Source organism: Podarcis pityusensis (genome assembly GCF_964106645.2).
Source record: "Podarcis pityusensis genome assembly, chromosome: 1".
In the NCBI taxonomy this organism is placed as follows: domain Eukaryota; kingdom Metazoa; phylum Chordata; class Lepidosauria; order Squamata; family Lacertidae; genus Podarcis; species Podarcis pityusensis.
Genome location: NC_138028.1, coordinates 50,233,238 through 50,256,966, shown reverse-complemented (window position 1 = coordinate 50,256,966; position 23,729 = coordinate 50,233,238). Strand labels below are relative to the sequence as shown.

Genomic DNA, 23,729 nt, shown 5'->3' with positions numbered 1-23,729 from the left:
GGGGTGGAGTTGGGGAAAGTTCAGGCATGTGACTCGGAGGCTGCTGCTGCTGCTCTTGCTGACATTACATCACTGCAACTCGCGCGGAGCGGCTCTCGCCAGCCCGAAGTCGACAGCGCGCCGTTGAGCTTCGCGCGCTCGGCGCTGTCTCATCGCTCCCTCGCCCGGTTGCCGTGGGCCTTCCTGGGGGGCCGGAGCTCGCTGCCTGCTCCCAACCTGCCCCTCTTTCTCCCGAGAGGGGGGCTTCTGGTTGCCCTGTCGCCTCCCCTTCCGGGGCTGCCGGCGCGCCTGGAGCTGCTGTTGCTGACGCGGGTAACTTCTTTCTTTACGCGATCGCCCTGGGCAACCGGGGAGTTTGGTGGCGCCCGCTCGAGAGAGCGCATTTTCAGCCACCGAGGGGCTTCGGCCGACGCGTCCCGCCGCCGCTGCTCTGCGCTCCCCTTCGTGGCGGCGCCAAACTCGAGCTACCGGCGTCAAACCACCTGTTGCCGCTCGGGCAGCGTACACACGTGCGCCTAGATGCGTGGCGATAAAGAGGGCGCTTGTTGCTTTTCTTCCCCGGATTGCTGTTTGATTGCAGTGTTACGGAAGCACAAGTAAAGAACTGCTTTACTTGTCCGTTTTGCGGAAAGAAACATTTTCAAAAAATGGCTTAAAAGAGATAAATGAATGCGCACATTCGGATCCCCCATTTTTGGATGTATATTTAAGAAAAGGGAGGGAGATTGGTTAAAAGGAGTGTAATTTCTCCACGTTCCAAGACACGTATGGATGGAACGCTGGCAATAGTGATTGTACAAAACACATGCCTCTGAGTTGCTGTACGATTTACACTGCAGTTGGAAATACATGCACTTACCTGGGAGCAAATCTTTTTTTAACACAGTGTGGCTTCTGAGTAAATTTTCACTCATTCAGGTGGGAGAGAAAGAAGGGTGAACATTGGGTGTTGGAGAGAAAACACTTCTCCAGCAACATCTTATCACATGACATGTGCAGGAAGATGTTTGTTCCCTTGTGGCTTTTGGTCAATGAAAGGGGCTTGGCATACAGTATGCAGGTGCATTTAGTGCACAGGTAGAACAGCTGCTTTGCATCCAGAAGGTGCTGGCATAGGGCTGGGAGAGACTCACTGTCTGAAACCCTGGAGAGTTGCTACTAGTCAGCATATTGACAGTACTGAGCTAGATGGGTCAGTAGTTCAGTCTCAGCATCAGGCAGATTTCTATTTTCCTATACAGTATATAGTAGTCATCACTATTTGCAATTTAAAAACTTTGACACTCCTTTCACTAGGGAGCTCACAAGACCTGGAGAGATATGCCTTTGTGCGGTCAGCTTCTTGTCTATATGAGTTTTTAGGAGGTTTGTGTGAAAAGCCCCATCAGGAAAAGAGGATACAAATGATTGATGATGGTGTTTTGCCCAGGACCCACCAAAACCTACACCACCATTTGCAAGGCTGGAAACAGAAGTAGCACACGGCTTCTGCTTCAGCTTGGGAAACCAGCCGTGAACCCTTTGCTCAGTCGTGATCTCAGTAGGTGGCCTTATCTGTCTATCTCCCTGGAGTTGGAATTGTGTTGCACTTTACTCACCAAGAAATGTCAGAGAAGAAATTAATATTTAAGCGGAGAGACAAGGTTAAATATGGAAGATTGTAAGATGCAGATATTAACCAGCTATCAATGTGTGGATGCTAGCTGGAAGCCTGGTCTTTGTATCTGAGAGGCTTAAATAGGGGACAATGGCTAGTAGCCATAATGGCTAAATGGAACTTTCATCTTCAGAGGCAGTATTTCTTAGAATATCAGTGGGGGGCAACAGTAGGGGAAGGCTACTGGACAGGCATAGCCTAACCATTGTTGTCTGTGCCCTGGTAACCTCCGGGTTAGATTACTGCAATGAGTTATACGTAGGGCTGCTTTTGAAGACAGTTCAGAAATGGCAGCTGGTGCAGAATTCAGTGGGCAGGTTGCTCACCAGGGGAAGACAATCTGAGAAAATCTTGTCAAAACTGTATCGGCTACCAATCAGTTTCTGTGATCAAGTGAAAGTGCTGGTTTTGACCTATATAGCCTCAGGACCCCAATACCTCAAGGACTGCCTCTGCCCACATGAAGCAATTTGGATCCTGCATGCTCTTTTCTGTGAAAGGTAAAAAGGGTGGCAACATGAGGATGGGACTTCTCAGTGGTGGCTCCTCATTTATGGAATGCTATCCTCAGGGAGGTATGCCTAGCCCCATCACTATCTGTTTTTACGGGCCTGGTAAAAACATTGTTATTCACCTGGATCACACACACACACACACACACACACACAAAACTCTTTAGGTTGTTTTCAATCCATGTTTTATTACTCATTTTTGTAAGTCACTTTGAGTTTCACTTTTCTGGAAAAAAGTAAATAACAATAATTTGTTTCAGGGTTTCCCAGAGACATTTGGTAGATCACTGTGGGATGTAGGATTCTGGACCTTTGGTATGATCCAGCAGGGTTCTCTTCTTACATTAAGTGGTGACCAACCTTTGTTTGGCATGTGCTGTGTACCGAAATCAATTCCACATGCATTATGGTAGTTGATTCTAGTTGACCAAACTGTGGAACGAGCAGCAGTGCTCTGAATGAACCCAGACACTTGGAGCTCCATGAAACCACCTGCTTATTCAGCATCCAGAATATCATAGAATTGTAGAGTTGGAAGGGGTCCAAAGGGTAATCTAGTTCAACCCCCTACAATGCAGGAATCTCAACTAGATCATACATGACAGACGGCCATCCAACCTCTGCTTTAAAACCTCCATTGAAGGAGAGTCCACCACCTCCTTCCTTGTAACTTGAAGCCACTGGTTTGGGTCCTAGCATCTGGAGCAGGAGAAAACAAGCTTGCTCCATCCTCCATGTGACTTCACTTTAGATGTTTGTAGATGGCTCTCATATCTCCTCTCAGTCTCCTGTTTTCCGGGCCAAAAATACGCAGCTCCCTCAACCATTCTTCATAAGGCTAGATTTCCAGACATCTGATCATCTTGGTCACCCTCTGCACACGTTTCAGCTTGTTAATAGCCTTCTTAAATTGTGGTGCCCACAATCCATCCTGATTTTCTTGCACCAGACTTAAACTGATGTTAGGCGATGTCTGGTCTTCGTTGAGCATTCATTCTGATTTGCTTGTGAGAAGATTTTATGACAATGAATATTCATCCTGCATTCATTTTGAGTTGCTTGCAGAATGATTAAATGCCTTCCTATTAATCCTACAATTTTTTAGTGCATTTCCCCACCTTGGCATTTCCCCCTCATTTTACTGACTGCAAAAGTGTTGTTGTTCTTAAAGTAGATTTGTTGCACCAGAGCACTTTAAATCAACTTTAGTTGCGCAAACCTAATTTTCCAGTATGCAATTAGTTTGCTCCCATAAACTAGATTATCTTAGAATCTTAGAATCATAGAGTTGGAAGAGACCACAAGGGCCTTCGAGTCCAACCCCCTGCCAAGCAGGAAACACCATCAGAGCACTCCTGACATATGGTTGTCAAGCCTCTGCTTAAAGACCTCCAAAGAAGGAGACTCCACCATACTCCTTGGCAGCAAATTCCACTGTCGAACAGCTCTTACTGTCAGGAAGTTCTTCCTAATGTTTAGGTGGAATCTTCTTTCTTGTAGTTTGGATCCATTGCTCCGTGTCCGCTTCTCTGGAGCAGCAGAAAACAACCTTTCTCCCTCCTCTATGTGACATCCTTTTATATATTTGAACATGGCTATCATATCACCCCTTAACCTCCTCTTCTCCAGGCTAAACATGCCCAGCTCCCTTAGCCGTTCCTCATAAGGCATCGTTTCCAGGCCTTTGACCATTTTGGTTGCCCTCCTCTGGACACGTTCCAGTTTGTCAGTGTCCTTCTTGAACTGTGGTGCCTAGAACTGGACACAGTACTCCAGGTGAGGTCTGACCAGAGCAGAATACAGTGGCACTATTACTTCCCTTGATCTAGATGCTATACTCCTATTGATGCAGCCCAGAATTACATTGGCTTTTTTAGCTGCCGCGTCACACTGTTGGCTCATGTCAAGTTTGTGGTCAACCAAGACTCCTAGATCCTTTTCACATATACTGCTCTCAAGCCAGGTGTCACCCATCTTGTATTTGTGCCTCTCATTTTTTTTTGCCCAAGTGCAATACTTTACATTTCTCCCTGTTAAAATTCATCTTGTTTGTTTTGGCCCAGTTCTCTAATCTGTCAAGGTCGTTTTGAAGTGTGATCCTGTCCTCTGGGGTGTTAGCCACCCCTCCCAGTTTGGTGTCATCTGCAAATTTGATCAGGATGCCCTTGAGTCCATCATCCAAGTCGTTGATAAAGATGTTGAATAAGACCGGGCCCAAGACAGAACCCTGTGGCACCCCACTAGTCACTCTTCTCCAGGATGAAGAGGAACCATTGATGAGCACCCTTTGGGTTTGGTCAGTCAGTCAATTACAAATCCACTGAGTGGTAGCATAGTCAAGACCGCATTTTACCAGCTTCTTTACAAGAATATCATGGGGCACCTTGTCAAATGCCTTGCTGAAATCAAGGTAGGCTACATCCACTGCGTTCCCTTCATCTACCAGGCTTGTAATTCTGTCAAAAAACGAGATCAGGTTAGTCTGACATGACTTATTTTTCAGAAATCCATGCTGACTATTGGTGATCACAGCATTCCTTTCTAGGTGCTCACAGACTGTTTGCTTAATGATCTGCTCCAGAATCTTCCCTGGTATTGATGTCAGACTGACTGGGCGGTAATTATTTGGGTCCTCTCTTTTCCCCTTTTTGAAAATAGGGACAACATTTGCCTTCCTCCAGTCTGCCGGGACTTCGCCTGTTCTCCAGGACTTCTCAAAGATGACTGCCAGTGGTTCTGAGATCACACCTGCCAGTTCTTTTAATACTCTTGGATGCAGTTCATCTGGCCCTGGAGACTTGAATACATCTAAACTAGCCAAGTATTCTTGTACTATCTCCTTAGTTATTCTGGGCTGTGTTTCCTTTGCTGAATCATTTGCTCCAAATTCTTCAGGTCGGGCATTGTTTTCTTTATCGGAGAAGACTGAGGCAAAGAAGGCATTGAGGAGTTCAGCCCTTTCTGTGTCCCCTGTTTGCATTTCACCATCTTCTCCTCTGAGTGACCCCACTGTTTCTTTGTTCTTCCTTTTGCTACGAACATACCCATAAAAGCCTTTTTTGTTGCTTTTAACCTCTCTAGCAAGCCTGAGTTCATTCTGTGCTTTAGCTTTTCTGACTTTGTGTCTACACGTGCTGGCTATTTGTTTGAATTCCTCTTTGGTGGTTTCCCCCCTTTTCCATTTTTTGTACACATCCTTTTAAAATCTTAACTCAGTTAAAAGTTCTTTAGATAGCCACCCTGGCTTCTTTAGGCACCTTCCATGTTTCCGTCTCATTGGTATTGCCTGAAGTTGTGCTTTTACTATCTCCCTCTTAACAAACTCCCAGCCATCATGAACTCCCTTTCCTTTTAGTATTACTGTCCATGGGATCTCACCCAGCACTTCCCTAAGTTTTATGAAGTCGGCTTTCTTAAAATCAAGAAATTGAGTCCTAGTATGCTTGGCTGCTCCTTTCCGCTGTATAGTAAACTTCAGAAGAGCATGATCACTCGCGCCTAATGATCCTTCCACTTCTACCCCACTAACCATCAACATTGGTTAGGACCAGATCTAAAATGGCTGTTCCTCTTGTTGCTTCTCCCACTTTCTGGACAATGAAGTTGTCTGCAAGGCCAGTGAGGAATCTGTTTGACCTTATGCTCTTGGCTGAGTTTGACATCCAACAAATATCCGGGTAATTGAAGTCCCCCATTACTACTATCTCCCTTCCTTTTGCATGCTTGGCCATCTGTTCCAGGAAGGCATCATCTATGTCCTCCATTTGGCTTGGGGATCTATAGTAAACTCCCACAATGAGGTCACTGTTATTCTTCTCTCCCTTAATTTTGACCCAAATGCTCTCACTTTGGCTTTGAGGTTCTAAATCTTGGATCTCTTCACAGGTATACACATCCCTGAGATATAACGCCACTCCTCCTTTCTTGTCTGGTCTGTTTCTCTGAAATAGATTGTATCCCTCCATTATTACATTCCAATCGTGGGACTTATCTCACCAGGTTTCAGTGATGCCTATTATGTCATATTTAGTTTGCTGTACCAAGAGCTCAAGCTCATCTTGTTTATTTCCCATGCTTTGCGCATTAGTGTACAGACATTGAAGTCCATTAATCATTCCCCCGTGTCTCTTATTTAAGGATTTTTTCCTCCCACCACTAGGTCTGGCTCCCACCACTAGGTCTGATGCATCTGATGTGCATTTGATGGGAATTTGAGAAAAGCCTCCTCAGGGGCTGTAACCAGACTTTGGAACTCCTTACCAAGGAATTGTGACTTATCTATTTATCTTATTAGTGGCCTTCCACCAGCAGGCAACCCCCTTTTTATTTAAACAGACATTTTGTTTTATCTCCAGCTCTTTGTTTAACCTGTATTTTGATTGTGTTTCAGCTGGCTATTTATTTTTTTAATACCCTCATTTGGTGACAAACAGTGGGAAAGGGATTTTGCTTTCATACCACACTTGTCTGCTTCTCAAAAGCATCAGGCTGACCACTGCTAGAACCCTGGACCTGATGGACCTTTGGTCTGATCCAGCCCTTCCTAAGTTAGTTCTCCCTTCCATTTAGTAGATCCGTATGTTGGGCAAATCTGTACTTTATGCAACAGGGGTAAGAACTGCTGGCCTGCAAGCTGGATATGGCCTACGGGAGCTTCCCTATCTGACCAGTGCAGTAATTAGACTTTAAAAAGGGTTTCCAATGGAAGCTATTTTTTAAGCCTAATTGCTGCTCAGTAGGAACTTTTTGGTTTGTGAGGGTTGCAGCTGGAGGCAGGAGAGTTAACCCCCTGTGTACTTCCCCTATGCCCTCATTGAAAATTGTTGTCCTATCCCACAGCAGTTATACTTGAAAACCTGCTTCTAGGTTTTCCTAACCCTGTGGCTGACTTTGTATCAGAGATAGATGTCTTTAGGAGATGGCCTGAGGGTGCTGAACCTGGGTGTTTTGTACTGGGCCCCAGATCTCCTGCCCCTCTTCTCAAACTGTTTTAATACCTTTGCTTACAAAGCACAGTGCCATTCCAGCCTCCCACCACCTTAATTTTCACCTGTACATACAATTCAACATATATAAATATGTGTTGGGGCTTGTGTTTGGAATCTTTTTAGTACCTAGCAAAGTATGTTGCTATACAGCAGGGATGGGGAACCTATGATCCTGCAATTACTGCTGAACTTCAACTCCCGTCAGCCCCAGCCAGCATTCCCAGGGATGTTGGGAATTGTAGTTCAACAACGTCTGGAGGCCACAGGTTCCCATCCCTACTGCACAGAGGCAGCCACAGGGTTAGGAATGCCTGGAAACAGGACTACTCTGTTTTTGTCTTTGGGTCCTCCTGTGATTTTGAGCTGTCTTCCTTCCTCTCCACCAACTTTCCTGTAGCTCCTGGGTGTTATTACTGCTCCTTTCCAGCTGGAAATGGGCAGATGTGTCTTGTAATTCTTAAACAACAGCCATTTCAAACCACTCTTATTTCTATCTTAAGGTTCATTCAGGTCTTTTCTCTTCTGATTGCCTAGCAGTTCTGTGACACTCATCCTCCAAACATACAGCCCCCAGTTTGTTCACAGCCTTCTCCCTCACTTCCACTTTTCTTGGCTCCCTTTTTGCCACCTCCAGGCTCTCATGGAGGAAGAAGGCCCTCCAGGGCCTTCTGGGTAGTGGCGCCCTCCCTGTGGAACAAGGGTATAAATAATAAAATGATGATGATGATGATGTTTAATCATGTCTTTAGACTGGTGTGACTATTGCAGCCATTCTAATTAGGCAGACCAATAATTTTGTGTGTGTGTTTCTATTCCTTGGTCCAGACGGCATGGAGCAGTTGGCTGAGGACCCCAGTGTCCATCCTCCATAGGAAAAGCTGCTAGTTGTAGCAAGATAACTAATATGGAAGGTCCATTCCCAAATTTGAAGGAATGTCTTGTGGAAGAGAGGAGTTACTCTTGCTAGGCCTTGAAACCTCCCCTGCTGAATCCTCCCAGCACTGCTCTCTTTTATGTTTGAATGAGCGGCCAACTCAAGTGTGCTGTTCCTCGCATGGTAGACGCTTCTGATCACTTCAGAATGAAGAATACTTTTCCCCACACATGCAGGCTTTCATATCCCTGGACACTGTCAAATTAGCAGGTTCCCCTGTCTATATACATCCTGTCTATATTTTATTAAAGCATGTAGAACACCGTGAGCTTTGTTTCTGCAATTTTAAAAACATAGTATTTAAAAATAAATCATATGACTCAGGGCTTTGTCCAGAGGCAAGGGCTTGAGCCTACCTCCAAAATATGTGTGTGTGTGTGGGGGGCAACATTTTAGGGGAGGGGCGGGTAACAGCGGGGGGGGGGTAGATTCTGCTAGAGCCCACATAGCAGACAAATCACACAAACAGGTCTAGATTTCAAAGGGGAGTCCCATCTTACTAAGATGCACTTGACACTTCTTAAGTCTTAATTATCTAGTTTAAGTGGAAAGAGATGATATATCCTGCCATTGTTTATTATTCTCATGTTTCCTTCATCCACTTGCAGCTTTCAGTGTTATGAGGCGTGCAGGACATAAAGGAAAAACCTTAGCACATAATATTTCTAGCTTTTGTGAAAGCAGTACAGTGATGTGGTTATTTGATTTCACTTTCCATTTTATTATACTAGAGATGGGCAACCTGTGGCCTTCCAGATGTTTTGAGGCAACAGCTCCCATTATCCCTGACCATTGGGCCTGCTGGTTGGACTGATGAGAGTCCAACAACATATGGAGGGCTACTTGTTCCCCATCTCTATGGCTGCTGCAATGCAACAGACAGTGTTTTAAACCAGCAAAGGCTGGTGATCACCTACGGAAGCTTTGGAAAGAAAAGAAGTTGTTTTAAGCTGCCTTGGCAAGTTGCTGGATGAAGTAGGTAAAGCCTTATCAGACACGAGACATCAGGAAGGGCAGGGCATTGGGAGAAACAGAGCAACGCTCCAAGTAATTGAAGCCATCCTAGAGAAATCCAAGGCTCTTGTTTCTCGTCTGGTGGGTGTGCCTTGAGTGCAGCCCTGTCACTGGCTGGCTTGGAGCCAAGGACACTTCAGCTTGACTTGCGGGACTGTTTTCTAGCCAGCAGTTTGTTGTGATATCAGATGTTGTGAGAAGGGAACGCAACTTGGCCAGGCAAAGTTCGTCTGCAGAAAGTTCGTCTTCCCATTTGGCCTTGTGCCACTGGCAGTTAGGACTATGCACATTCCCTGGCTCACAGATGGGCTTCTCCCACTTTCTAGCCATTCTTCTTATACCTAATATGGAACTTTTAAAGTTCTCATATTTTTGTTCCTTCGCCCCCGCCTTCTCCACTAACTTCTCTTATGGACTTCAGCAGCCTGCCTAGTTTTCTTCCCATGTCCCTCTCTTCAGTGTTCAGTCAGTAGACCAAATGGGCAACCCCATGTAGAGTGTATTGTAGTAATCTAACTGGAAGCATCTAGGACATGGTTGACCAAGGCTGGTTTGTGTGGTGCTTCCCAAACACCCAACAATCAGCTGGGTGGGACACGGTGTGCAATGTGCTTTGTAAGCTCTATGCTCGGCACTTCCCAAGTACCAAGCTTAGGGCTTGCAAAGTCCTTTGCACAGTTCTTTCCAAGTGCCCGACAACCACCTGATTGGAGACACTTAGCCCTTTGGGACAGACCCCACTGCTACCTGCCCCAGACCTGTTGTAACATATGACTGGCTCAGAGCCATGGCTTGCCCAGAATGGCCTCACAGGCCAAAAAGGGAATGCTGGCAGTCCAAATCTGTGAGCTGGAGGTCCCCCACACCTGCACAACATCATTAATCATCCACTCTACTCAATTCATTGCAAGTGGGTCCTGATCCAATAAATACAAGCAGAACCATACTGTAGCAAACAGCCGGTCTCCCATATACCAGTCCTATATAGATGCATATTTGTGGGCAGCAGGCTGCCCTCTGCCCTTTAAAGCTCTCACATGCCCCCATGTATACAGAATGTAAGCTTCTCTTTCTCACACAGATACACTCACCCCATGCTCATCCCTATTACTGTGCTGGGCTTGAGGGAGGAGTTTAAACCTCTCTTGCCAGCCCAGGGCTGTGGTGGGTGAATTCTCCATCACAGCACTTGTTGGATTTCCCCTGTGCTGGGCTTGTTGGAGAGGTTTAAACTGGCTCCAGGACCAGACTGACTATATACCTCTCAGGATCAGAGCTTTTGCACCCGCTTGTGGGCTTTCCCCCAACATCTGGTTAGCCATTGCAAGAACAGAATGCAGGACTATTGAGGCCTTTGCTCTGATCCAGCAGGTTTTTAACATTTACAGGTTGTCCCAGGGCAAATGGTACAAGAGTGCACTGATGGCAGAACAGCAGAGTTCACATGGATCAGCATTGAGGCTTGCTTCTAGCTTTTTCCGCAGCTCGGTGTTTTCCCTGACTTATTATTTCCCTGAATATTGGCTGTCCTTGTCAAGGTGCCTCAAGCTGCTTTGTGGAGGATGGGAGGAGGTAGGGACGATTCTTGGGTGTCCCACCCCACACCCCTGCTTTTTCTCAAGGGAAGAACACTAATGTGATTTTTCCTGTTTGAATCCCTTGACAAAGTTGTCAAAGTCATGATTGCATTTCCTGCTGTCCGTCCAAAGGTCAGCGCTGATAGTGGAGTCAGACCTGGCTCTGAGCTGAGCCAAGGACCTAAGGTTACTGCAGTTCACTTTCAAAAGTGCAGACCCTCCTCTTCTCTCTCTGGGCCCCCTTAGCTACCTAAGCAGCGAATGAGCTTTGTCAACCCTGGGAAACGTGCATCTGTGTGAGCTTTTGTGACTTTGTCTTTCATGGTTTTGGAGTGGGAGAGGCATCCCTTGTATCCTAATTGTGGGAGTAAAGGGTGGAGCAGAGAAAGGGAAATGGAAACAGTCTGCAGAAGACACTTAAGTTACACAACTAATTTGACAATAATATATTCTTAAATTTCCAGAGTTGCAGTTGTGGTTATGTTTCATAAGGCTCTTAATTTTAAGATATTTCTGAAACTGAAACAAACACTAAACTGGTGAGCTTTTATAAAAATAGCAACATCCTCATTTGTTAATTTATTGAAGTACTTTTTCTGAAGCAGCTGATTACACCTGATTTAAGCTTATACTTCCTTCTTTTAAATGGTGTCTTTATGGCAAGCCTTTTCTCCTTCTCCCTTTTGGTAGCTGTTAAAAGAGTCTTGCTGGGTTAAACCAGAGACCCATAAGGTCCAGCATTTTCTTTCTGACAGAGACCAGTTAACTGCCTCTGGAAAACTCACAAGCAAGACATGAAGACAGCATTCGTATTTTGATCTTTTATTCCCATGTCTAATATTCAGAGGTATGCTGTCCTTGAATATGCAAGCTTCAGTTAGCTGTGATTAATAGCTCCTCACAGGTATATCTTCCATAAACAGAGAGCCGTACATTGTACTACTATCCTGCCCTGTGCTTCAAGCACTTAAAGTCCTTGTGCTTTGTATTATAGTTGATTGAAGTGGCTGGGCTAAAACGCCTTCTCCTGCCAGCAGCCCCTGCCAGACTGTGCCAGGAGACGCAGGAAGAGGCCTCCAAGCCTGTGACTGGAGCTGATCCGTGCACCGCTGTGCCACAACCCTTTTCTGCAAGATGTCGCTGGAGCTGTGACATGCATGCATGCAGAAACATTATTATTATTGTTGTTATAATTTATTATACCCATTGGTCACTTTATAAAAGCAAAGTTCTCAAAAATGATTTAACAAGATAAAATGTGTACAGATGAAAACAAACACCAGGGGCAAAAAATGTAAGATACAAAATGTCCGTCCTAAAATTCATTCTTCTGTCATGGGTGCATCCAAGTCTTGGAGACCAGCCAGCCAGAAGCAATCTGCCCAGGCTATGGCAGTTTTCTAGAGTGCGTTCCCCTAAACCCAGCAAGAAAATAACAGAAAAGGGCCCAAGAGTTGGGTGGAAGTGGTATTTAGCAAGGGTGGGGAACCTCAAACCCAGAGGCCACATGTGACCCTCCAAGTCTCTCTGTCTGGCCCTTGCTCTCCTGCAACTCCCCTCTCCTATAACATGCCGGTTACTGGCTCTGCTTTTAGCTTTCCTTAAATGTTTTTACCTGGTGGGAATGTGTCCTTGAAGCCTGATAATATCTCTTCCTTGCCTGGATGGAGGATAGAGAGGCGTGCGTCTTAGCGTTCGCAGAAACTAGCTTTCTGTACAGAGGTAAAATTTAACACAGTTGCTCCACCCTCTTTTGCCTGTGGCCCTGCCCACTACTGTCATGTGGCCCCAGGAAGGTTTCCCACAAGGGAGTGTGGTTCTGGGGTTGAAGAAGGTTCCCAGCCCCTGGTGTATGGGGTTTTGCAGTATTACGGGCAATGGAAGCAGAAGGCTTGGAGGTCACACAGAGATGGAGGGAAAGCAATGTGGAGAGGGAACATAGGGGTCCTGCAGTGTCAGGAAGAAGGTCTAAAGGGTCTGGCCAGCTAAAGATTGTGGATGTCTGGCCTTCCAGGGATCTCTGGTGGTTGTGGAGCAGGAAGAGTTTTGTTGACAGGTGCAGCTGTTCCTGACCCTTGTGACACCGCAGGAAGACATTTCTGTTGCTGCATGTGACCCTGTCTTACAAACATTAAAAGCACTTAGAACCCCCTTTAGGTCAGGAATAACAATGTTGACTGAAGTTGGGTGAGGGAGCCAGTATCTCACCCTCAGACGAGCTTACAGTTGGAACCTGTGCAACAAAATAAGGGGCAGTCAAGCTCAAGTGCCGGCAGTTGTGGTTGTGCCACATTTTGGCTCCTGAGGTGGATCACAAAATAGCTCCCACCTCCCTGCCAAGGAAGAAGCAATGAATGAAGATCTATATCAGGAACAAGCAGCGAAGAAATATCTGCATCGGGATCTGTTGCTCCCGTGGATCCTGCCGCCTGAGGCAGTTGCCTCACCTTGCCTCTGCAGGCAAGTAAGCCATCCACCACCAGCACTGGCTGTGATTCAGGGAACTCCTGTCTGAGAAACAGCCAGAAAGATTACGTAAAAACAATCCCTTCTTTTCCCTCTCTTTCTGTCCATTGGAGGACTAAGTAAATCCTGCAGGCAGAGAGGGGAGGAAATACTGTCCGTTCTAGGTTCTGCTTGTGACTGTGTACATACAATACCTTTAAAGCACCTGTGAAACACATTTCCCTCCTCAGAAAATTCTGGGTACTGTAGTTTGTTAAGGGTTGCTGGGACATGGAGCTCTGTGAGAGGTAAACTCCAGTTCCCAGAATTCTTTGAGGGGGGAAATGTGAAATGAATGTGCTTTGAAGATGTAGTAGTATATATGCAACATCTATCTACTATAAAATTACCAATTTTCACCTCTCTTTTAGCTCCTTTGAGTTTCTGCCCAGGACACCTATGCAGTGAGAGGCAGAAGAGGAGATGACCCATTGATTCAAAGAGTCACAGTCAGCAGGTTTTTATTTAAGGATGAGGTGAAAAGAACAAAATGATGGTTCTGGATTACTGCTGTAAAATGGGCTTATCTCCTTTTACTGGAAGGTGTGGGATGAGGATTGCTTTTAGGGGTGGGGGGAGAGTGTTTTCAGACAAAAGGTGTCTTTCAGCTCCTGTGAATCTCCTGTCATGTTCAGCCAGGGAAAAGTTGACTTTTGTGTTCTGTGAAACAACTGAAAGAATGGCACTGACATTTGCTTCAATCTTTTTTTCCTGATGGAAGTTAGCTAGGAACTTGGCTGCTGCTGTTATTTTTATAGGCCTCAGATCTGCATAGCCGTTTGCAAAGTACAAGCTGAAAGATCCTTGCCCCACAGAACTTAAAATCTAAAATTCAACATGGGAAACAACATAGGAAGGGGAAGCAGGAGTAAATGGAGAACTTCCTTCCTTCCTTCCTTCTCTTCAAGAATAAAAATCGCCCCAAGGCTGTTTGCATAAAATACAACAATAAAACTCAATGGGAAACATTTAAAAACATCTCAACTAAACAATCCCATTTTATTAAAACTAGCAGTTAAAAAAAAACCACATGCAAATATTTCAGTTGCATGTGCAATGTGTAAGTGAAAAATTAGCTGTGCAATAAGCCACAAATGGAACCTTCTGCAGCAGGATATAATGAATAGAGTTTGGTAGTTATCTTGCTGTTAGTTCTCATCTCTGTGTTAGGAAGTATGTTTTTCATTTATTCCTAGAGAAGACTTCCTAACTTTTTAAAGAAAGATTACTGTTAAGGCTGCAACCCTGTGCACTCTCAAATGTGGGTAAGCACAACTGAATTAAGTGGAATTTCCTTCTGAGTAAATATGCATAGTGTTTGACTGTGTATCTGTTAGGAAATGAACAAAAATGTTGTTAATCATGTACAGTTCTTCCTAACTTTACTCCCACTTCCCCCTTGAAATTATCTGTAACCTTGAAGCTTCCTTTCTTTAAATATGATTCCTAATGTTTATCCAGTGACAGCTCTGCAGCAAATTATTTGGTTTCTATTAAAACCTTGGTGTGTTTCAAGTAGAAACCCTTTTATCAAGGGGTTAGCTACTAAAATGTTTCCATTTGCTTTGCATCTCTTAGTCTAGGTCAGGGGTCAGCAACCTTTTTCAGCCGTGGGCTGGTCCACCATCCCTCAGACCATGTGGTGGGCCAGACTATATTTGGGGGGTGTGTGAAAGAATTCCTATGCCCCACAAATAACCCAGAGATGCATTTTAAATAAAAGCACACATTCTACTCATGTAAAAACACGCTGATTCCCGGTCTGTCTGTGGGCCGGATTGAGAAGGCGATTGGGCCGCATCTGGCCCCTGGGCCTTAGGTTGCCTACCCCTGGTCTAGGTTGTAGGGAACCAGAGGCCCTCTAGATGTTGCTGGACTACAGTTCCCATCATCCTTGGAGGTGAAATCCAGCAACATCTTGAGAGACACAGGTCACATTTTCGAGGAATACCATAAGAAATAGCTGCCTTGTGGGATCAACGTTAAATGTCTCCTACGGGTAGTGGCTGCTTCCAAGTGGCAGGTATTTGCAGTGGCGAGGAGAAAATGGTCCGTTCCGTGCAGTGAGCTGCTGAACACGCATTCCTTGCTGCAAAGAGCGAGCAGCCTTGAAGAGCAGTAGAGGAGCATCTGTGCAGTGTCTGTTCCGTGTGCATAGGACATCACCCCTAACCGTAACATTTTATAAAAAACGTGAATAAGGCTAACATGTGGCATTGGAGCAGCCTTAAAAAAATTGTAATAATACTTTTAAAAGTACTTTCCCCAAAACCCCAGAATCGTTTCTGTTGGGGATAATTCAGACTGAAATTCACAGGTGTAAAAAAAAAGTTATTTATGTATGCCACTATAGTGGCCCGCGTTTTGTTAGCCCCAAAATGGAAAACGAGCGAGGTCTCAGCTAAAGAAGAATGCCAACTTAAGCTGACAGAATATGCACATCTTGCAGATCTAACATACAGAATAAGAGAACAAGAAGAAGATATGTTTAGAGAAGATTGAAAAATATTTATTGAATATATGGGGGGGGGGATTGTGTACACTTGAAAACGTTGGTAGCATTTAGCACTAAGATAAATTCAGCAGTGTAAATACGTTTTGATGGTTGTAATGGAATACTGAATAGTTTGGTTTATGTAAAATATGCAGGGATTTAAGATATGCAAAATGAACCATGGAAAGAGAAGAATGGAAGTCATTGATATTTTAAGGATGTTTAAATGAGTATTTTAAATTGTAAAACAGAAAATTTATAACATTTATATATTGTTTGTGTGTGTGATAATAATAATAATAATAATAATAATAATATGTTGCTGAATTTTGAATTAGAAATGAAGCAAAGCTGTAAGTTTTGAGAGATGAACAATTGAAGCAATTAATAGTGCAACACGTGAAAAAGAGTTCCTGCATGGAATGCACTATGATTTTAATGGGGTCAGAATCTTTTTCTACAGAATACTTGTTAAATACTTTTTATAATTTGTCCTGAGTCTGTTGGGATGGGGAACTCTTTCAAGCTAGGGAATTCAGAGACAGCCTCCGTTCCAGCTTTGCATGCTATACAGTGGCACCTCGGGTTACATACGTTTCAGGTTACAGACTCTGCTAAGCCAGAAATATTACCTCGGGTTAAGAACTTTGCTTCAGGATGAGAACAGAAATCGTGCTCTGGCAGCGCAGCAGCAGCAGGAGGCCCCATTAGCTAAAGTGGTGCTTCAGGTGAAGAACAGTTTCAGGTTAAGAACGGACCATAACGAATTAAGTACTTAACCCGAGGTACCACTGTATAGAGGATGTTTGGGAGATTCATAGAATCATAGTGTCTCCAGTTAACTTCTCTCCCCAGTATTCTACCACCTCAAGTTTGGGTCACAAATATTTAAAAGTAGTACATTGCTACTTCTGAATAGTTTGAGGGTGGTGGATTAGAACAGTTCCAAAAAGCTTTGAGAAAAAATGGGTACTTGGCGGGGGGGGGGGGAGAGATCAAGAGGAACAAATTGAGAGAGAGCCCCGTGAGAACATTTAGCTTCCCTATGGTAGATACTCAAAAGGAAGTGAGGAAGTCTTTTAGGAAGCTTGTGAAAAATTTTGCTGGGTGGCATAAAAATAAGAGGAATTGTCCAGAGCAAAATGTCATGGTGGCACCAGCCTGTTACGTACCAGAAAATGTGTGTGACTGTGTCTTCTGTTATGCATCCTTAACCTCATATTTTCCTCCACAAGCATTCACCTCTGCTAGTAGCACTTCAGTAATTACTATGGCTGGCCAATATATTGATATATCATCCAAAACCGGTTTGAAGGACATATCATGCCCTCAGTTGCAGTGGGGAACCATTGTCTCATTGGCAGTGTTGAAATAAGTAGTTAATTCAGTTGGCTTCGGTACACGGAGTGGAGGGGGAAGCCATCTTGTTCTTTGCATTAGGCCGCAAAATGCCTTTGGCCAGGCCTTACAGTCCTGTTAGGATTGCTTCCATCAGTGCAAGAGATTCTTAGACCAGCAGGAGCAGAGGAATGAAGTGCAGGAAGAGGAATGCTGGCTGAGACAAGACTAGCCCGCGGGGAGCTTTTCTATGGGGAAAGGCAAAATCCAGGGCCAAATTGCACAAACTCCATTGCATTTTACTTTTCTCCCTGACAGTTTTATCTAAAGTTGAAAAGCAGCTTTTAAAAACGAAGGACGGGTGGGAGAACGTCCTGCACAGCAAAAAGAGACATGGGAGCTATTTACTTTTCTCCTTTGTGCTATTTTTTCCAGTCGGGGAAGCCCAGTACAGTGGTACCTCGGGTTACATATGCTTCAGGTTACAGACTCCGTTAACCCAGAAATAGTGCTTCAGGTTAAGAACTTTGCTTCAGGATGAGAACAGAAATTGTGCTCTGGCGGTGCAGCAGCAGCAGGAGGCCCCATTAGCTAAAGTGGTGCTTCAGGTTAAGAACAGTTTCAGGTTAAGTATGGACCTCCGGAATGAATTAAGTACTTAACTTGAGGTACCACTGTATAAGCTGTTTTTCTCCTTATGGGGGTGGGGAACAAAAGGGGGCCTGTTCTTTTCCACCTGTGTGATGAAAAGCAGCTGGGAGGCAAATTTATGGCATGGGGAACAGCCCAAAGGGAATGAACAGCTTATCAATCAATCAATCAATCAATCAATCATCAATCATTTTATTTGTATGCCACCTTTCCAAAGTTAAAACCATGCTCAAGGCGGCTTAACAACATATAAAAAACTACATAACTGCCAACAGTAGTCATAAACAATAAACACAACACAACAAACAAAGCTGATGCTCTGCTCAAGACTGTAGTCTTGAGATTATATACAGCTGCTTGTTAACTTGTCATTTGGCCCTTAAGAGAATTGGCTATGAGAACAAATCCCAAGCCCGTACTGAAATGGAATAATGAAGGAATAGAGCCAACTCTGTTCACCCCCAGCTAGCAGGGACCATGGTCAAGCATGATGGGAGCTGTAGTCCAGCAACATTTGAGGAGCCACAGGTTAGCCACTCGCGAACATAATCTGAAGGGAAGGGGAGTCATTAAGTGGCTAGGAGTGTGGATGGTGGCCACAGGATGAAACATCTTGGGTTGTTTTGGTAGCACCATGCTCCTGAAGCGACAAAATTTGCTGTACTTAGGACTTTTGCTCTCTGAGTTGTTCCGCTGTTTCTAGGCGGGGTTGGGGCTGGTGCCAACATAACTTGGAAGTACTTGGCGCCTGATCTGAGACACAAATGTGACCACAGACTAAGGGATATATGCTTCCCTCAGCCTTTCACCTACATTTACTTCCCCATGGGGCTATGCTGTTCCTTCTAGTTGCACTTTGGAGAGGAAGGCTTTATAACATTCTGTACATTTTGCCTCTGGGGCTGGCACTGTCAACAACTTGGCAAGGCAGTGGTCACCAACTTTCCAGTTTACAGGTACTCTTAATGCAACATTACTGAACTGCAGTAAATGTAATTAAATTAAATCTGATTGCTGCAAATGTACATTGAGCTTTACATATTTTAACTGGATTCCAATAATATTTTTTAGCAAAAAGCTGGTGGAATTCTCAACAGCAGGGTGGGGAGCATTAGTGTTCTTATTCTATTGTTCTCAATGTGACAGGTTGCATCTCTTGGTAGGACCTGGCAATTCTCCTGTAGGATGAGCCAACTGCTGCCATCTGAGATCTGCGCCCAAGTGAGAGACTTGAGAGATCCTGATTTGTCTTGGTTAGGCAGATAGATATTGATAAGATGAAAATGGTTTGAATCGTCTACAAGCTTTTTGACCCCTACAATAGGGTGTATGCTGTTGTTGTTGACAAAGTGATTGATAAATCAGAATAAAAGAATCATACTTAAGGGCTGTTCTATATCCAGATGTGCTGATTTTAAACCCATTAGTGGCCAGCCTAAAAAAGCAAAACAAATCCTTACCGTTCATTTGATTTGACTCTGAGAATTGCACATTTCAGGCAAAGTAAACAGTAAAACATTTTAGTTAGGCGTTGGTCTCTGTTCTGAATGCTTTAAATTTTAAAATTAATTGTATATTTTCATTTTCAGTGTATGTTAGACTAGTCTAACTGTCATTGTTTTACAGATAAACATATGAAAAGGGGTCTGTAATATGGATCCTATAACTCAAGAACAACCTTACACAAGCTGGTACCCTCCAGACATTTTGGACTACAATTCCCATCAGCCCCAACCTCCATGACTGTGCTGACTAGGACTGATGGGAGTTATAGTCCAAAACATCTGAAGGCCACCAGGCTAAGCAAAGCTGATCCAGCAATATAGCAATTTATTATTATTTTTGCATTGCCTTCTCATCTCTGTGAGCTGGATTTTCTGTGTACTCTGTTTCTGAACCAGCAAGAACATTGCGTAGGTTTTGTATTTGTCTATTGCCCATCACGGCCTCACTGTCAGGCTGTACATTAGATCTGCCAGCACCATGCCACACATCTCTGCGCTGAAGAAGTGTCATGCTACAAGTGCATGGAACACAGGGGAAGTGGGGTGCTAAATAAAACTTGATTTTTTTTCTTATTTTACAACAGTGCCTTCCAAATGAAATAACAAATACCTCTTGTTTCAGATACGACAGCTGCAGAGCACTCCAAATTTTGGAAATCTGGGGCTGGCAACCCTAGATACTCACGAACAAACTGCAACTGCTTGTGGATCCACAAAGGTAAAATGAGAATGCAGCATTTTGCAAAGTATTTCAGTGCTGTACCCAGTGCTTTTTTTCTAGGTGCCAGTACTCACCATGAAGTTGTTACAGTAAGTGTCACACTTTTTAACAACAACAAAAAGAGGTGCCGGTACTGCATACACTTGAGTATCTCCTTTAAAAAAAGCACTGTTCCTTGGAATTGTACACAGCAAAAAGGCATTCTAGGTTAGTCCAATCGCAGACCCAGTGTATCCTTTAAGAAGGCTGCAGCTGCTTCTTAGTCACCTCTTCAGACATAAAGAATTGTGCAGATCCTCTCAGGTGTTTAGATCAGCAGAAGGGACCCCAAAAGGAAGAATTTTAATTTACCTCTCACAGAGGAAGTCATTTGGCCATTGCTCTCCAAAGTACAGTATTGACAGGCATTTGAGGTTGATTGAGCAGCTATGAACTAGGCAGGAAAGTGAATCGGACTGGACTGGCTTAAAGTAAAGGTACCCCTGCCCGTACGGGCCAGTCGTGTCCGACTCTAGGGTTGTGCGCCCATCTCACTTAAGAGGCCGGGGGCCAGCGCTCTCCGGAGACATTTCCGGGTCACGTGGCCAGCGTGACAAAGCTGCTCTGGCGAACTGGCACCAGCGCAGCACACGGAAACGCCGTTTACCTTCCCACTATAAAGCGGTACCTATTTATCTACTTGCACTTAGGGGTGCTTTCGAACTGCTAGGTGGGCAGGAGCTGGGACCGAAAGACGGGAGCTCACCCCGCCGCGGGGATTCGAACCGCCGACCATGCGATCGGCAAGCCCTAGGCGCTGAGGTTTTACCCACAGCGCCACCCGCGTCCCCTGGACTGGCTTACAGACAGGGAAATAAACCAAATGAGATTTATTAGCACTCAAAATGGAATTTGGACACTTTTAAAATGGAGGTCAGAAATGTCAGGTCTGCTGCCATAAGCCAGGCTAACCACATCATTTGGGCAAGAATCCCTCTTTCAACCTGTGTTCGGGGCTGTGAAAATGCAGTGGACTATCTACAGCCTCAGAGACTTTTTACATCTTTCCCAAGTCAGTCAAGGACTTGAAGCCCTCATGGTGCCAAAAACTGCCCTTGTGGGTTAAAATGACAATTTAGCAGTGAGTTTCTCTTTGACTGTTTGACTTGGCCTTCTTGGTTGATTGATGACATGTCAGTTTTGAAATCTCCCTAGGCAAGCGTCTTTGCCCTTCTCTTTGGCTCCAGTTGTCTGGCCCTTCTCCATGTTTACTGGAACATATTAGTTTGCCCCAAAGTTGCTTAATTTCTGTGCTGATGCCAGCAGAAGACCAAATTATGTGGTTCAGATTTTTAGGTGCAGAAATTAAAATCTTTCCCTATTTTAATATATCTAGTATCTATATTTTATTCCAACAGGACTTTGGGAACTGACTGTTTTTAAAGGGAAGGGCTTTAATAGTGCCATCCTGGTTTTATTATCTGTATTTTAATAGATTTGTTTTATTAACATTGTTTTAATTCTATTAGAGTTTAATGACTTTTAAACCATTATCTTTTATATGTTTTTAGCTTTTTGGATTTCCCCCCGTGTTTTAATTTGTGTAGGAATACAAATAAATATAATGAGGGCTTTTTTTCAGCTGGAATTCTAAGAGAATGAGGGGGAAATTCATGGTGGGTTCCGGCATCTCTTTTTCTAGAAAAATAGCACTGAATATAATACAATCAAACCTCGGAACTTTAAAGTAATCCGTTCCGGAAGACCATTCAAGTTCCAAAATATTTGAGTTCCGAGGCACGGCTTCCAATTGGTTGCAAGAGCTTTCACTCAAGTGGAAGCCGTGTCGGACGTTCGAGTTCCGAGGAACGTTCGAAAACTGGAACACCCACTTCCAGGTTTTCGGAGTTCGGGAACTGAAACATTCGGCAACGGAGCCGCTTGAGTTTCAAGGTTTGACTGTAATAATAATAATAATATTTTTTTTACAATCTGGGAGGCTTTTCTTTAAAATAGGGACATTTTGGTTAAATGATCCACAAAAAACTTTTCACATTGGAGCTCTGCAGCAAGCACACAGGGGTCAGTGCTTCTTGAGACTCAGTTAATGACCAGAAGGCCAGTTTGCTTCACTGGACAGAACTAGACTCGAAACAATGATTTTATTTAACATTCTGTGCCCATCAAGGCTTATTTTAACTACTTTGCAGGGAGATAAGACATCTTGCAGTCTTTGTCTAACAAACTCTGTTCTTCAGTTATTCACCTTACTTGCTGTTTCAGAAGCCTCCATGAAACTGTCATACACTGGAAGCTTGCCTGACCCCTTTGCTTTTTCACTTTATACCATCTGGTTAAATTTGCCCTCCTTGGATGGTCTTTTTATTAGCAGCATTGATTTACACTGTTTTAATCTCCTGCTTTAGTGTCTCTTTTCGTTCTGACCAGTTTATTATTGTTCTAGTATTGTTGTTGTTTTTTAAAGAGAATTTATTGTTAGCTGCCTTGAGCACTATATTTCCAGTGGAAAGTGGAATATAAATTATGCCACTCAATAATATGTAAAATAATCAAACTGAACAGAACTAAAAAGTAATTTGAGAAATCAGATGTCAAAGGAGGCAAATCACCTTTTAAATCAGATGCCTCCTATTTGAAAGCGGGGAGATGGCAATTGTGAAGGAACAGCTATTAGAGTGGGTGGCAGTCTTGGCTGGTACTGTTGCACAGGAACAGTGTAAAAATTTCTGGCTGGTATCTCTTAGTAATTGTGTTTTTCTTTTCTTCTGCTTCCACTTTCCTCCAGGGCCTTCTCCATTTTGTGAGGATATTGTAACACTGGATTCAAATGTCTTACGCTTCGCCTTAATCATGCTTTAGAGACAAGAAGGACATGAGGAGCCCCACAAGGGCAACCATCATGGGTCCTACGCAGCTCGTGGCACAGAATCATGGGAAGAAGGCATGTGCTTTTGGCATGGAGGAGAAAGGGTTTGCACTTTTCCATGGCTCAGAGATCCCACCTGAGCACATAGGTGAGACCCAGACCCTTGTTACAGCCACTCAGTGCAAATGCTTTGAGCAGAGTTTAGACTTGAAATTTATATATTACACCAAACAGGGTGACAGACAGAAGTAGTGGAATTAATCTGCACTGTACCACCTCAGATTGAAAGTGTGTGTGTGTCATTTCTTTAAATGCTTCCTTGCAATTTTTGTTTTAAGTGCGCAACTCCCTGCAGGAAGTAAATGACGGAGAGAAAGGTTTAGCCTTGAATAGGTCCTACTCTTGAGTAAATACACTCTTTGTGTCTAGGTTGGAGAAAGTGATAGGGGAACTGTGGGAGGGAGAAAGAGAGAGAAGCTGGAGATATGCTCGTTCCCTGTTTACTTCTTTTTTGTTGTTTCAAAAGCCTGCACTAACTGTTTGACCAGAGGAACAACAACAACAAAATGTGTGCAGCATAGGAAGCAATGGGTGCAATTCAACGCTACACTATTATGAGCGTTTCTTCTGCACAAACATTTCAGCTTCCTAGATGGAACAAGCCCTTGTCTCCTTGTCTGGAGCCAGTGTGGTGTAGTGGTTAAGAGCGGTGGACTCGTAATCTGGTGAACCGGCTTCGCGTCTCTGCTCCTCCACATGCAGCTGCTGGGTGACCTTGGGCCAGTCACACTTCTCTGAAGTCTCTCAGCCCCACTCACCTCACAGAGTGTTTGTTGTGGGGGAGGAAGGGAAAGGAGATTGTTAGCTGCTTTGAGACTCCATAGGGTAGTGATAAAACGGGATATCAAATCCAAACTCTTCTTCTTCTCTTCTGCCTTTCCTCACACACTCTTCTGGGGGTTCTCCC

The 23,729-nt window shown here is 44.2% G+C and overlaps 1 protein-coding gene across 4 annotated transcripts in view; it reads left to right on the top strand.

Annotated features, from left to right (window-relative positions):
* Positions 1-23,729, top strand: part of NR1H3 (nuclear receptor subfamily 1 group H member 3) — a 36,036-nt gene continuing 12,307 nt past the window's right edge. Inside the window, exons 1-3 of one of the 4 annotated variants that reach the window (XM_081021268.1) lie at positions 1-312; positions 19,798-19,893; positions 22,682-22,910. In XM_081021268.1, the coding sequence (XP_080877394.1) occupies positions 22,769-22,910 (142 nt within the window). In that variant the 5' untranslated portion in view covers positions 1-312; positions 19,798-19,893; positions 22,682-22,768. Of the gene's footprint in view, positions 313-12,044; positions 13,143-18,003; positions 18,199-18,252; positions 18,627-19,797; positions 19,894-22,681; positions 22,911-23,729 lie in introns of those variants that run through there. The other 3 variants (XM_081021271.1, XM_081021270.1, XM_081021269.1) reach the window with 3 other exon arrangements.